The sequence below is a fragment of the Candoia aspera genome, chromosome 15, assembly GCF_035149785.1.
Source record: "Candoia aspera isolate rCanAsp1 chromosome 15, rCanAsp1.hap2, whole genome shotgun sequence".
NCBI classification, from domain to species: Eukaryota; Metazoa; Chordata; class Lepidosauria; order Squamata; family Boidae; genus Candoia; species Candoia aspera.
Window position 1 is genome coordinate 5,294,848 of NC_086167.1, and position 14,143 is coordinate 5,308,990.

The 14,143-nt window shown below is 43.4% G+C and overlaps 2 protein-coding genes across 3 annotated transcripts in view; both read left to right on the top strand.

Moving 5' to 3' along the window:
* Positions 1-14,143, top strand: part of GAS2L1 (growth arrest specific 2 like 1) — a 338,981-nt gene that overhangs the window by 295,853 nt on the left and 28,985 nt on the right. The window lies entirely within an intron of this gene.
* ASCC2 (activating signal cointegrator 1 complex subunit 2) overlaps positions 2,003-14,143 on the top strand; it is a 33,811-nt gene continuing 21,670 nt past the window's right edge. The window contains exons 1-5 of one of the 2 annotated variants that reach the window (XM_063315365.1): positions 2,003-2,087; positions 4,578-4,677; positions 9,684-9,842; positions 11,442-11,612; positions 12,599-12,728. In XM_063315365.1, the coding sequence (XP_063171435.1) occupies positions 4,597-4,677; positions 9,684-9,842; positions 11,442-11,612; positions 12,599-12,728 (541 nt within the window). In that variant the 5' untranslated portion in view covers positions 2,003-2,087; positions 4,578-4,596. Of the gene's footprint in view, positions 2,088-2,120; positions 2,232-4,577; positions 4,678-9,683; positions 9,843-11,441; positions 11,613-12,598; positions 12,729-14,143 lie in introns of those variants that run through there. The other variant, XM_063315364.1, reaches the window with a different exon arrangement.

A 14,143-nucleotide genomic window follows, 5' to 3' on the forward strand; every position in this document is an offset into this window, starting at 1 on the left:
AGATTGCTTGACATGGCTCAAATAATGGGGGAGAGACACCTGCTAAGGGGGATAACTCTTGGCTTTAGAACAGGCAGGTGCAGATTTCAGGCTTGCAGAATTTACTTGCTTTTTATTTTTTAACCAGAACTCTGATATCCACCAACTGGAGCCTACTGCAAAATATTCTGGGATTATGAATTAAAGAGTTCTGAGACCCCATGCCTTCTAATTTTAACCCCATGCCTTCTAATTTTAACCCCATGCCTTCTAATTTTCAGGAATATAATGCAGTAAGTGTGGGGTTTTGCTATTGTTACACAACGAGATGTCTGTAGGTTGAGTCCTGGCAACTGGATGTCTTTCTTTTCGGTAGAAACGTCTTGCTGCTTGTCCAAGCAGCTTCAGTGTGAAGAAGCTGCTTGGACAAGCAGCAAGACGGTTCTACCGAAAAGAAAGACATCCAGTTGCCAGGACTCAACCTACAGACAATTCCACCGGGACGACTGAGAATCTTCATCGACAAGGAGACGCAATCCTTGCTGAATTGCTGCAAGTCTTCAGACATCTCCCTGTAGATTCCTAGCTACCTTCTGCTCAGGCTTGCTTTACAACATTCAAACCATTTCAGATACATTCTAAATATTTTTTACAACTTGCAATAAAGTAAAATTTCAGACTTAGTCTACTCTGTACAAATGGGTTCACGGAAAGGACAAGATGTGTCTTCCCACCACTATAGTGAGTTCATTTTTCATCTGTATGTAAATTCAGACCAGACGATTCTTAAAAACAAAACACTTGCCTTAATTAATCTGCCAACAATCCAACTATCAAAGTCCCCTGTTCCTGAAAGTTATTCATTTACACAAGTATTAGCTTCAGAATTAGTCAGCCCAAATGGTCCTGTTGTTTTTCTTTGGTAAAAATTTGGTAAAAATTTGGTGGAGGTTTACAATTGTTGGTGTTAGTGGCCCCATTAAGAAATGCATCCTGAAAGGAATGATATGAATAACTTCTGCCATCACCACTGCGAAACTTAGATCGGGGAGACAGTCTTAGCCATAGGTGACCCTGGGCCATTTCCAACATGAAGGGGGAAATAGAATGAGGGAGACCAGATGTACAATGCTTCCAGCCCCCAAGAGAAAAAGGGCTATTAGGCTATATTGGTTTTACTTTTGATACTAAGAAATATTATAGATGAGTTTTATTTAAGACTGTTTTATTGCTTGTTTCAACTGTTCTGGGGGAACGCAGAAGAGAAATAAACTAACATTTTATTAAAATAGCATTGTGTGTGTGTGTGTGTAATTATATATATATATATGTATGTATGTATATATATGAGACATATAGATTGATATAGATAAACTCTCAGGATCACTGTATTCCTACATATGTCTATACACTCCCAATTATTATTCCTTTTCTTTTCTTTAGAGAAAAAACAGATTTGCCTTCTTTTCCTTTTACCTTTATATCCTGTATCATTTTGAGCTTTTGTTTTAATTCTGCAAAGATAATGCCAAAGCAAGAAAGAAAAGAGGAAAGACTCGAGACTGACGTTTCAAGCAAGAGAGACTTAAGAAAGGCTGCGGACAATGGGACTTGTAGTCCAATCCCCCCTTCTTCCCCCGCCCCCCCAGGAAAACGGGCTAGGAAGATCTGCAGCCCTGGCAACTATGAATAATGACTGAATAAACAGATAAAGTAGTTACCAGCAATGGTAGCTAATAACAACATAACATGCCCGGGGGAAAGCTGCCCCCCCGCCTCTAAGCAACCTGGCACGCCTCGGGGCGGATCGACGGCCTCCTCGACCCGGAAGTGTTTCCCATCATCGGAAGTGGGAGGCCGACGGGAAGGCGTAAGCACCACTGAGGCGAGATAGGGGGTGCCACGCAATTGCGGGGTGGTTCTCGGGTGCCCCTCGGGAAGAAGGAGGACCGGCGGGGGAAGCTGAAAGTATCCGGAGGGGCTCGGTGACGCAGCCAAGCCCTCGCTCCCGGCCCCGGGTTCCCCAAGCGGTCTAACGAGGCGGGAGCCAGAAGACCCGGATGCGAGGCGGGGGTTGCTGTGACGTTACGTGGACGAGCTGCCGGACGGTGCGCGGTGACGTCACGGCCCGGGAAGGGGATTGGCTGGCTGCTTGGGTGGGCGTGGTCGCGGAGGGGCCGTCGGAGGGGGATCCCGGCTGGTGCCTGGTCCGTCCTGCAGGGTTGTTGTGTGGCAGAGGGCTTGCTTGAGAGGTGACTTGCTTTAGTCGCTGTGCTCCTCTGGGGGGGAAAAGGGGACGGCGTGGTGAACTTGGAAGGGCAGCTGGCCTCTGCAGCCCGGGAGGGGAGGGGGCGTGTCTCCCAGAGGCGTTGGACTACAGCTCCCATCTTCCTCTAAAGCTGAGCCAACCAGAGCAACGAAGGCGAGCACACGGAGGAGGTCCTGGGCTGAGATGGGAAGCTTTGCCTCGGATGTAAACATAAAAGTCAGCGCAGGACAGATCCAGCAGCTGCAGCTGCTTCAGGTAGATTTGGAAAGGCTCCAACAGAAAGACCAACCGCCCGCGTTTACGGGACATAGTTTTATAATAATAATAATAATAATAATAATAACTAATAATAACTAATAATTATTTATTAAATTTATATGCTGCCTGACTCTGGGCAGCTTACAATCGTCAGAACATTTAACAACAAAGAACAGTAGAAAACCCTCCACACACACACACAAAACCAACACAAAGCAGAACAACCATGGCAAAGAAAATAAACCCAGAAGGGAACAGAATCCCTTATCGGTTATCTTCTCCAAAGGCCTGGCCTGGTTTTAAACCCAGTTTGTGTTTTATGGCTTAGGGTGCTGGGCCAACCCAGCCTATTTGATGAGTCCATGCTCCTGTCCATTGTGTGAACCAAGAAAAGGGGTTAATTCAGTAAGTAGGCTGAGTGTGTTGTGTGAACGAGCAGGGATGGGCATGCCTCAGTATGCCCATGTAACCTCCCTGCTTTGCAAGCTGCGCTGGTGGTTGATTTGCTTCCTGCTGTGATCAAGGTGCTGGTTGTTACCTATAAAGCCCTACATGGCATGGGGCCAGGTGACTTGGTCTGCCTCTCCCCCAAAGCATCTCCCCGGCCAATTTGATCCTGCAGGGCTGGCGTGCTCTGCGTTCCTTCAATTAAACAATGTCATCTATCTGGACCCCGGAAGCATGCTTTTCTGTCACAGCACCTGCCCTCTGGGATGAGGTTCCCCCTGAAATCCGGATGCCCCCCACCCTTCTGGTATATTTTGAAGGGCTCTGAAGACCTGGCTCCTCACCCAGGCTTTCGGAGAGGGAGAGGGAGACAGCTCACTTAAGCTTGCCATCTTTATTTTTTATGTTTTATTGATTTTATTGTAATTTCTTTATTTGATTGTTGTGAGCCACCCAGGGTTGTTGTGAGTCGGGCGGCATGCACGTGTAATACATTATTATTATTATTATTAGGGACTAGTGATAGAGGAGTTTTCTACACACTTTTGGTTGAGGCGCAGGACTTTTGAAAATAAATGTTCTTCACCAGAGAAGAGATGATGTAAGTATGGTGGCATCTCTTCCACCATCCCCCAGTTGCTTCCATTACCAGCTTGCCTGTCCTTCAGCATGATGATCTGATCACGATGGTGATACTTATTTCTGTTCCACTCTTTTAGAGCCACCCAGGGCAAGTTACAAGAAAACAATAAAAACAGCCTTAAGGAACACCAGCACTTAAAAACAATAAACCTGGAGCAATGTTCATTGGAAAAGACACAAAAATAGAACAGCAGACAAACTAAAAAAGTCTGTTTTTTCAGGTTGTTGACAATATTAGAGACTAAGTCTTAAAAACATCGCTGAACACTGGAAGTGAAACATTTCTGTTGTTCTAATGTACAGAGGAGGATTACATTTTCATGTCTGAATTGTGAATTTCCTGAGGCGTTGAGCAAGACTTTGGGAAAAAGGAACATAGGCTTAGAGCAGTGTGCTTAGCCATTTTTATTGAATCCACCACTGAAGTTTGGTTCAGACAAAATGCTGTGACATAAATCATGGTTGCAAACCTGTGGGAGGGTTCATGCATGCTCAGCCACAGCTCGGCAAACCATTTAGTGTGATGTGTAAACTCAACCAATGCCTGAGGCCTGATGCCAAAACCAAAACTTCAGTCATATGATATTTTGCTGTTTGCAGCTGTTCCTTCTGACTAAGGGTACAAGATCAATATGTAACTTTTTCTCCTCCAGAATAGAAGTAAATTGTGGAATGCAGCTTTTTAAAAAAAAATCTGGCAGAGGAGGATGTTGGTCATGCAAACTCCTTTAATCTTAGGAAATTTATATGATTGAGCATTCTGTAGGAATCCTATTAAAACGTAATGTAATGTAATGTGGTGGTTAACCTTATGCTCTTTAAGCTCCGTGCAAAAAGCATTTTATTTTTTGCTCATGTTCTTTGTTTGTACAAAAACAGTTTGAGTCTCTAGGTGTGGTTATTGTACCAGGAGCAACTGGTGTTTTTGGTTGTGAATTCCTGAAACAGTTCCTAATGTTACCGTGTGTGTGTGTGTTTACAGGTGAAAAGAGCCCAGAAACATGCCAGTCTTGCCTCTGGATGAACTCCAGTTTACTAAAAAAGATTCACTGACGGGGAAGATGAAAACTTTACCAGCACTGGTAAGCAGAGTTTGAAGTTGTTCCTTAGTTGTTCAGTGGCTACTATCTATGGGATTCTCTTTGCAATTAAAAGAAACCTCAGTGGCTGAAATGACAATCTGAATTCAAAATAAAGTTATGTGCAAATGATGATTACGTAATAGCTGAAATGTATAAACTATTATTAAGATTTGAAACAGAGGATGAACAGGTTAAAGACTGCATGGTTAAATTGGCTGCAAATGATGGTTATAATATAAACATGGATACATGGGGGAAAATGGGAAAATCTAGTGTTAAATTTACACTGCATCATAATTTAAGAGAAAATTTTTATAAATTGATGTGTCATTGGTATATGGCATCAGTCAAGCTGTCATAAAGGAATATCAAAGCAGGGTTGGAAGTGTAAAAAGGAAGAGGGGGTGTTCTATCATACATGGGGGACCTGTGAAAAAGCAAAAAAAAATTTGGGTACAAATCCATGCAGTGATTTTCTTCTTTCTTTTCCTTTCTTCCTTTTTTTATATTCTTCATACTTTTATTGTATTTAAACATTCTAAAAAAATAAATACATAATAAAGCTATAGCATAAGCCTTTATTTTGTATTTAACAGCAAAAACTCATTCCCCAAATAGGCATCTATGATGATCCGACCCTACCCACTTTGAAGTCCTTAATGCCCCTCCCCCATTCAGTCCACCCCATCTAAGGCTTCTACATATATCCTGCTTAAATGTAAAGAATCCCTCGTGCCAAACCCTCATGACTTCATGGACACATCCGTTAAAGGATTTTGGGCAACAACATGGAAGTAATTTGCTATTCCCTTAAGCTGGGATGATTTCCTTTCCTTTCTCATCTTGCCTACCTCCCTGGGATATCTGAGTGGTCTCCCATCCAAAGGCTAATTGGATCCAATTATATTGGACTGGCTTGTACTTTAGGGAGCATCCAAGGTTGGCTAGATGTTGTCCCTTGGTAGCAATATCTGGTTAATCCCTCGCTTTTTTGTTCCGAACAACGTATTCTGACTCTAACATCGCTTTTTATCAGGCCATCTAACTTAGTATATCTTCCCCTCCTTGCATTCAGGATCTCTCCATGATTTTAGGCAGGAAGCTTCTCCATCTATATTTGGAGAGAGCAGGATTGATGTTGGAATGTTCTTCAAGTACATCAGATATTATACTGCTGAAGGCCTTGGTTCAGAAAAAAAGAAAAACAAGGATAGAAAGCACATTTCTTTCTTTATCTGATTGGAAATTCTAATCTTGTATCATGACAAAGATTACAGACTACTGTTGGCAAGCTGGCAGTCTAGGCATTGGGTTTTCTGCTGTCCAGGAAGGCACTCCAGGATCCATAGGATGGATGGATGGATGGGTGTGTGTGGGTGTGTATCCATATCTGTGTGTGAAAGTGGCTTTCGATATTCTTCACAGCAGCTAAAAGTACAATTATATTGTAACCTCTCTCTCTAGTTACATCATAATACTCTTCTTTCTGTAATCTATCCGGCCTAATCATCAAAGCCATAAAGGACAAATTCATTTTTTTTTCATTTTTACGCACAAAGTCTGTAAGGGGTTTCCAGTCACCAATAAACGTTGTTGTTGTTTATTCATTTAGTCGCTTCCGACTCTTCGTGACTTCATGGACCAGCCCACGCCAGAGCGTCCTGTCAGTCATCGCCACCCCCAGCTCCCCCAGGGACAAGTCCGTCACCTCTAGAATATCATCCATCCACCTTGCCCTTGGTCGGCCCCTCTTCCTTTTGCCTTCCACTCTCCCCAGCATCAGCATCTTCTCCAGGGTGTCCTGTCTTCTCATTATGTGGTCAAAGTATTTCAGTTTTGCCTTTGATATCTTTCCCTCAAGTGAGCAGTCTGGCTTTATTTCCTGGAGTATGGACTAGTTTGATCTTCTTGCAGTCCAAGGCACTCTCAGAATTTTCCTCCAACACCACAGTTCCAAAGCATCGATCTTCCTTCTCTCAGCCTTCCTTATGGTCCAGCTCTCGCAGCCATATGTTACTACGGGGAACACCATTGCTTTAACTATGCGGACCTTTGTTGTCAGCGTGATGTCTCTGCTCTTAACTATTTTATCGAGATTTGTCATTGCTCCTCTCCCAAGGATTAAGCGTCTTCTGATTTCCTGACTGCAATCAGCATCTGCAGTAATCTTTGCACCTAGAAATACAAAGTCTTTCACTGCTTCTACATTTTCTCCCTCTATTTGCCAGTTATCGATCAAGCTGGTTGCCATAATCTTGGTTTTTTTGAGGTTTAGCTGCAAGCCAGTTTTTGCACTTTCTTCTTTCACCTTCATCGTAAGGCTCCTCAGTTCCTCTTCACTTTCAGCCATCAAAGTGGTATCATCTGCATATCTGAGATTATTAATGTTTCTTCCGGCAATTTTAACTCCAGCCTTGGATTCCTCAAGCCCAGCATGTCGCATGATGTGTTCTGCGTACAAGTTGAATAGGTAGGGTGAGAGTATACAGCCCTGCCGTACTCCTTTCCCAATCTTAAACCAGTCCGTTGTTCCGTGGTCTGTTCTTACTGTTGCTACTTGGTCGTTATACAGATTCTTCAGGAGGCAGACAAGATGACTTGGTATCCCCATACCACTAAGAACTTGCCACAATTTGTTATGGTCCACACAGTCAAAGGCTTTAGAATAGTCAATAAAACAGAAATAGATCTTTTTCTGAAACTCTCTGGCTTTTTCCATTATCCAGCGGATATTGGCAATTTGGTCCCTAGTTCCTCTGCCTTTTCGAAACCCAGCTTGTACCTCTGGCAATTCTCGCTCCATGAATTGCTGAAGTCTACCTTGCAGGATCTTGAGCATTACCTTACTGGCATGTGAAATGAGTGCCACTGTTCGATAGTTTGAACATTCTTTAGTGTTTCCCTTTTTTGGTATGGGGATATAAGTTGATTTTTTCCAGTCTGATGGCCATTCTTGTGTTTTCCAAATTTGCTGGCATATAGCATGCATTACCTTGACAGCATCATCTCGCAAGATTTTGAACAGTTCAGCTGGGATGCCATCATCTCCTGCTGCCTTGTTATTAGCAATGCTTCTTAAGGCCCACTCAACCTCACTCTTCAGGATGTCTGGCTCTAGCTCACTGACCACACCGTCAAAACTATCCCCGATATTGTTATCCTTCCTATACAGGTCTTCCGTATATTCTTGCCACCTTTTCTTGGTCTCTTCTTCTTCTGATAGGTCCTTGCCATTTTTGTTTTTGATCATACCCATTTTTGCCTGGAATTTACCTCCAATGTTTCTAATTTTCTGGAAGAGGTCTCTTGTCCTTCCTATTCTATTGTCTTCTTCCACTTCCGTGCATTGCTTGTTTAAAAATAATTCCTTATCTCTTCTGGCTAACCTCTGGAATTTTGCATTTAATTGGGCATATCTCCCCCTATCACTGTTGCCTTTTGCTTTCCTTCTTTCCTGGGCTACTTCTAGTGTCTCAGCAGACAGCCATTTTGCCTTCTTGGTTTTCTCTTTCTTTGGGATGTATTTTGTTGCCGCCTCCTGAACAATGTTGCAAACTTCTGTCCATGTTGCAAACTTCTGTCCATCCAATAAACGTAGATACTGTTTTTTCTCTCTAATCAAAGGTGTTAGTTTATCCATCTCAGCAAGATCTGTCAATTCCCCCAACCCTTCCTCCATTGTGGGAGGTGTGGAATCTTTCCATCTCTGTGCATATAATATACTGAAATAATCTTCCATGGCTTTTTTTCTAACTGATTATCCATTAGTCCTAAAAGGAAGAGTTCTGGCTTCAACTGAATATTAAGTCTTCATTTGTGTCAAACCTGCCATCATATTCTTTGGGCAGCTTCGTTCTTCCTTTATCAACATCTCTTTAATCCAAATATTATGTACGTGTTCTTGTTGAACTGGATTTAAAGGACTGGAAAGTGGTGTTGAATCCATCAAGTCCATCCTCCTGTTCATTGCAAGAATCCAGATTTTATCACCCCTGACGGATGGTTGTCTAATCTCTGCTTGTTCACATCCAAGGGGAACTCCCTGCTTTCTAAGGAATAGGCTCCACAATCAAAACTGCTTTTATCATTAGGATGCTTTTCCCAGCATTTAATGGAAAACTGCCTTCTCATAATTATAGTAATCAGTTTTGCTCCTCCCTCACCATGTTTTTAAAAACAGAACAAGACGGACTGTAAAGCATCCTCTGGCTAGGATGTACATTTTTGCTGGATGAGGTGCAGGAAAAAGTGGAATCCTGCTTATAACCTGGAAAATACTGGTGTCTGACTGAAGTTGTTTTCAAACTGCAGACTGAAAACCCATTTTGTTGCAATTACATTTTGTTGACTTCTCTATCCTCTGAAGCTTCAGAAAGGGCTTTTCCAGCCTGTCCCAGAGAGCGCCATAGCTTGGGAAAGCTGCCAAGACAGTTTGAGCAGAAGCCACCATGGGAATTTTTAAATACAGGAAGGAACAAACAGGCATCTGTATTTCTGTGGACATGGACTTAGGGTCACACTGCCAGCTCCCAGTTGACAGTAGGAGTCCTCCAGTTTCTCTTGGGGTTGAGCTGAGTTGTGGGACTCCAGAGCCTAAACACTCAACCCCTCCAGAAGGATGCCCTCTTGCTTCTGCTGTTTTGTTTTGGAAATGTGGCAAGGTAGGAAGCAGCTGGATGCGAGAAAGGTGTGACCTACCCATCTTAGGAGGAACCGGACCAGGAACGTGGTATAAACTAAGCAGGCTTCTGGGCATATTGCTGTAAAGCAAGGAGCTCTCACCCAAGCTGCTGATCAGCAGGGCCTTTGTGATGAGGCAGAAGGGCGCGCTGCCAGCGTCCAAAGAGAGCAAACACGAGGATTCTGGTTAACCGCCAGGCCAAATTTTCCTGCAGACATGCAAACTGTCCCTGGCTGGCAAGCCCTCTGAGATTGCTCAGGCAGCAACACCAAGGACTACTATTTTGTCTTGGGGCTGTTGACACCCACGCCATTTTGTTTTTCAGCATCCCGAAAATAAAACAGACCGCTCTTTTGTGCTGTACAAGCCCCCACCGAGCACCGAAGATCCAGGCCTGTTGGAGGAGTTTTCGGAACGAGCCAGATTTGTCGCAGAAGATCTGGATTGGCTTCTGGCGCTACCTCATGATAAATTCTGGTGCCAGGTACCCTTCCTTTGTAAATGGGAGAAAAGAGGAGAGAAGAGAAGGGGATTTTATATAGAACGATAGAAGCAAGTACTAGGCTTCCTCTAGGCGGGTATGTTTTGACCTGATGGGCATCTCTTTCAGTTCTTGCCGTGCTGCCCAGAGGTTGGTGGGCTGGTTCCCCTTACTAGGCTTAGGTAGAATCAGGATGCCCTTCCTGTAACCCTTTCCCTCCCAGGAACCTAATTTCAGGTCTCTTAGCCAATGCTGCAGGAGATAGAGAGGAACTGCCTCTTCTAGCAAGGAGGAAGATGGCTTGAGGGCAGGAGTTTGGCTCAGTAGAAGGAAACAGCTTCTCTGAGGCCCCACCATCATGTAATCACCTTGCCAATGTGTGGGTGTAGAGAGATTTCATTCCTCAGGCCAGGCGATTTCTCCCAGTCTTCTGTAAAATCCAGGCAAGGCAACTTAAAATAGGGTGAGGCAGAAAGGATCGTGCTTGATTCTCAATAGCAGGAGACACTGAGCTTTCCAGGAGTAAATTAAGCCTGTGCTTTTTCTTAGATAGCTAGCATGGCTGCCATTTGGCCCAGGGTGGTGGTGCTGGTGGTGGCAGTGTAATGAATGGTTGGCATTTGGGAACCTGTTGTAAAGGAAGGTAAACATTATTACTTACCTATGTACAAAGATTCGCTTTGATTGGTACAACACAGTTAAAATACAAAGCATCCAACATAAAAAACTCATTTGTAAGAGGAGTTAAGTATCTCTGGAGTTTGTTCAAATCCAGCTACTTCCTAGAGCAAGTTGAAGTTTGTTTATTTATCTGATTGATATGGCTGCCCATCTCAATGAGTGAAGTTGCCTTGGGGACCAACCCAATTAGCTTATGATTAGAGGGGAGATTTGCTTCAATCTCCAAGGACGAGAGGTAGGATCATTCAAGAGTACACGCGCAACAGATTCAATTTCAGTGTGTAAACATATACATCAATGATCTTGGTAGGGGATATTATCAGATCAGTTCATTGAGGACAGGGCATCTCGGTGCACCAGTGTAAAGGTGCTCTAAGGGAGTGCAAGAATGTGCTAGAAGCATTGGGGGATATGTGGGGGACACATAAGTTCATTGGAGCAGAGGTGGGAAATCTGTTTTGCAGATCAAGATTGGAGGCATTTGGAAATTAGGAAGGTGAAAAGTTGCCTTTAGCCCTTCAGTATCTCGGGTATCCTTAACTGGCCGTCCCACTCCTGGTGGCCTCTAGTTATGCTGGACTGCAGAAGTCCCTGTAGGCTAAGGTAGCAGGAGATTTTGGAGCACCTCTGGTAGGTTGAGTGAGCTATAGACCTTTTTAGGACAGTTGGGCAGAATTTTGAGAAGGTTCCAGGGCACTTTCTAAGTGGTTGAAAGGATGGAAGAGAGAAGGATTATACCAATCAAAGAGAAAATCTGTAGCTCAGGGTTGAACCGTGGAGTCCTGGGTGCTCTCTGAGCCTGGTTGTTTCCTTGCAGATGTTTCATTGCCAGACTAGGCAACATCTTCAGCATGAGCAGGGAGTGGGCCAGGTTTTTCCCCATGACCAATTTCCCAGGAAGCCCTTGCTTTCTTCCAACAGGTAATTTTTGATGAGTCGCTCCAGAAATGCCTGGATTCCTACCTGAGCTACGCCCCCCGCAAGTTTGACACCAGGACAGACCTGCCTGCTGAGGTGAACGACCTACAGAAGCATCTCCATCGGAATGTTTTCCTAACGTTCCTCCGTATGTCCACCCACAAGGAATCCAAAGTAAATACAGCATCTTCTTTGACATGACTCAAAGGCATGCCAAGTAGACATATTTCTACTTGGGCAAGGGGGAAGAATCGGGTGAAAGAAGGAGAGCTTTCTGTTTACCCTTCTTAAAAGCCTTCTTTTAGGAGTCAATGCTTGTTTTGAAAAAGTTCAAAGGCTGTTCCTAAGACCAGCCTTCACATGTTTAACATTTCTGTTGATTATTGTTTTATGAATTAGTTATGCCATGAACACTTCAAAGGACTCTTCAGAGACATGTGGAAGCATGTAAATTCTAATTCTATAGTAATAAACCAAAAGAGTTATGCAAATTGTTTTGTTCTGATCAAAAGGGGGAATCAGAAGAGTCATCAAATTCACTGAATGCTTTAAGAGATCTCCAGGGTTGCTCCTAAACAGATTTTCTTCCTTCTGACTACAGGTAGTCCTTGCTTAACAACCGCAATTGGGACTGGAATTTCGGTTGCTAAGCAAAGCCGTCATTAAGCGAATCTGACCCAATTTTATGAGTTTTTGCAGCAGCAGTCATTAAGCGAATCACCACAGGCGTTAAGCGAACCATGTGGTTGTTAAGCGAATCACGCAGTTTCCCATTGATTTTGCTTGCCAGTAGCTGGCCAGGAAGGTTGAAAATGACGATCATGTGACCATGGGACACTGCAACGGTTATAAATGCGAACTGGTTGCCAAGTGCCCAAATCATGATCATGTGACCGTGGGGACCCTGTGTTGGTCGTAAGTGCGAGGACCTGTTATAAGTCAGTTTTTTCAGCACCGTCTTAAGTCTGAACCATCACTATATGAATGGTTGTTAAGTGAGGACTACCTGTACAGAGGCTGACTTGGCCCAGCCTCGTTCTCTTGTGTTAGGGGATAGACATTGTCCTTCTAAACCCATCACTATAACAGAGATCATTTCTGGTGGCTATCAATAAATGTTTTCCAATCTCTCTCCCTCCCTCCCCCCCTTTCTCATTTAGGATCATTTTATTACGCCATCAGTATTTGGAGAGATCCTTTACAATAACTTCTTATTCGACATTCCCAAAATCTTGGATCTGTGTGTGCTCTTTGGAAAAGGCAATGGTCCTCTACTCCAAAAGATGATTGGTTAGTTCATGGATGGGAGAGGGCAAGGGTGAAAGACGAGTGGTGGGGGCGGGGGCGTCTCTGGAAATTGAAGTCTGGTCTATCTGAAAGATACTAGATTTATTTTTTTAAAAAATCCTTCCGTTGTTATTTATAAAGGTGTCAAAGCAGTTTACAGCTTTAAATCATGCTTTGCAAAACATTAGTGGTGGGCTTCATGCAACAAATTAAGCCCACTCTCCCCCCCCCCCAAAACCAGTATGCTAAAAATAAGACATAATGTGTGAACCCATTTAAAGTATGTCCAAGAGAATTTTCTGCGTTTCAGCAGGGCTCCAATGCATTAAAGGGCTTATGATTGTGGATCTGCCTGATGAAACCTAGATTAAAATTTGGATTTGTAAATTTGCCTGTCTGCATAAGACAGGAAATAATTCTGTAAAATACATGGGAATGTACAGATGTGTGAAAAAAGCCAGTGTACTGTAACTGGGTACTACTGCCATTCTGTACAACTCTAATTATTAAACTAACACTCAGAAGTAAACCCAGCTGAGAACATGCTGTAATCCTAATAGGTTAGAGTAAGATTGGCACCTAAAATTAAACCTTTCCCATACAGCACACTAAACTAGCTGCCTTCAACCTGGACCCCCTGCAAATGTGAGAACTAATTCTCAGGATGCCCACTGGGGAGAATTCTGAGCATGGAACTCCCTACATCCCTAGGGATCCAGAGAACATCAGCTGGGTCCAGGCGATCATGAGTGATTCTGTAAACCACTCTTAAAACATGGCGCCACACAATAAGTGACCCTGGCTGGGAAATCTTCAGTTCAAATCTAATTCTGCTATAAACTATCAGCATTTTAGTCCTGTACTAATGTGGTTGGGAGGAAGCTCTACAGAGTTCATTGATCTTTTGATTAGATGTGTATAGGATTGTATATCTTCTTGGATTTGAATTAGTGTGTGCAAAATAATTTCTTGTTATCCAGATATGAAACCACCAAGGTGTGGAATGGAAAAGGGTACTTGTCATGGATGCTGAGAAAAATACAAAAGGTGCACAGAAAATGTAGCATGCTGATTGATTGATTGATTCATTCATTCATTATGTGCCATCAAGTCGTTTTCAGCTCCTAGCAACCACATAGATAGATTTTTCTCCATGACCATCTATCCCTAACCTGTTCCTTCAAGTCTCCCGTGGGTGTGCTCATCGCCACCCTGCTGCTGGTCCTCCTCTTCTTCTCTTTCCTTCCACCTTTCCCAGCATTAGAGCGTTTTCCAGAGAGCCGCCAGGTCTTTGCATAATGTGTCTGAAAGCATACTGATAGGCTTGGTGTGAATCTGAGCAGTTATGCCAAGTTGAACATAAAAATGTAATTACGTGCATATCTGTACTGATCATTGAAGGTAGGCTTCTTGTCTTG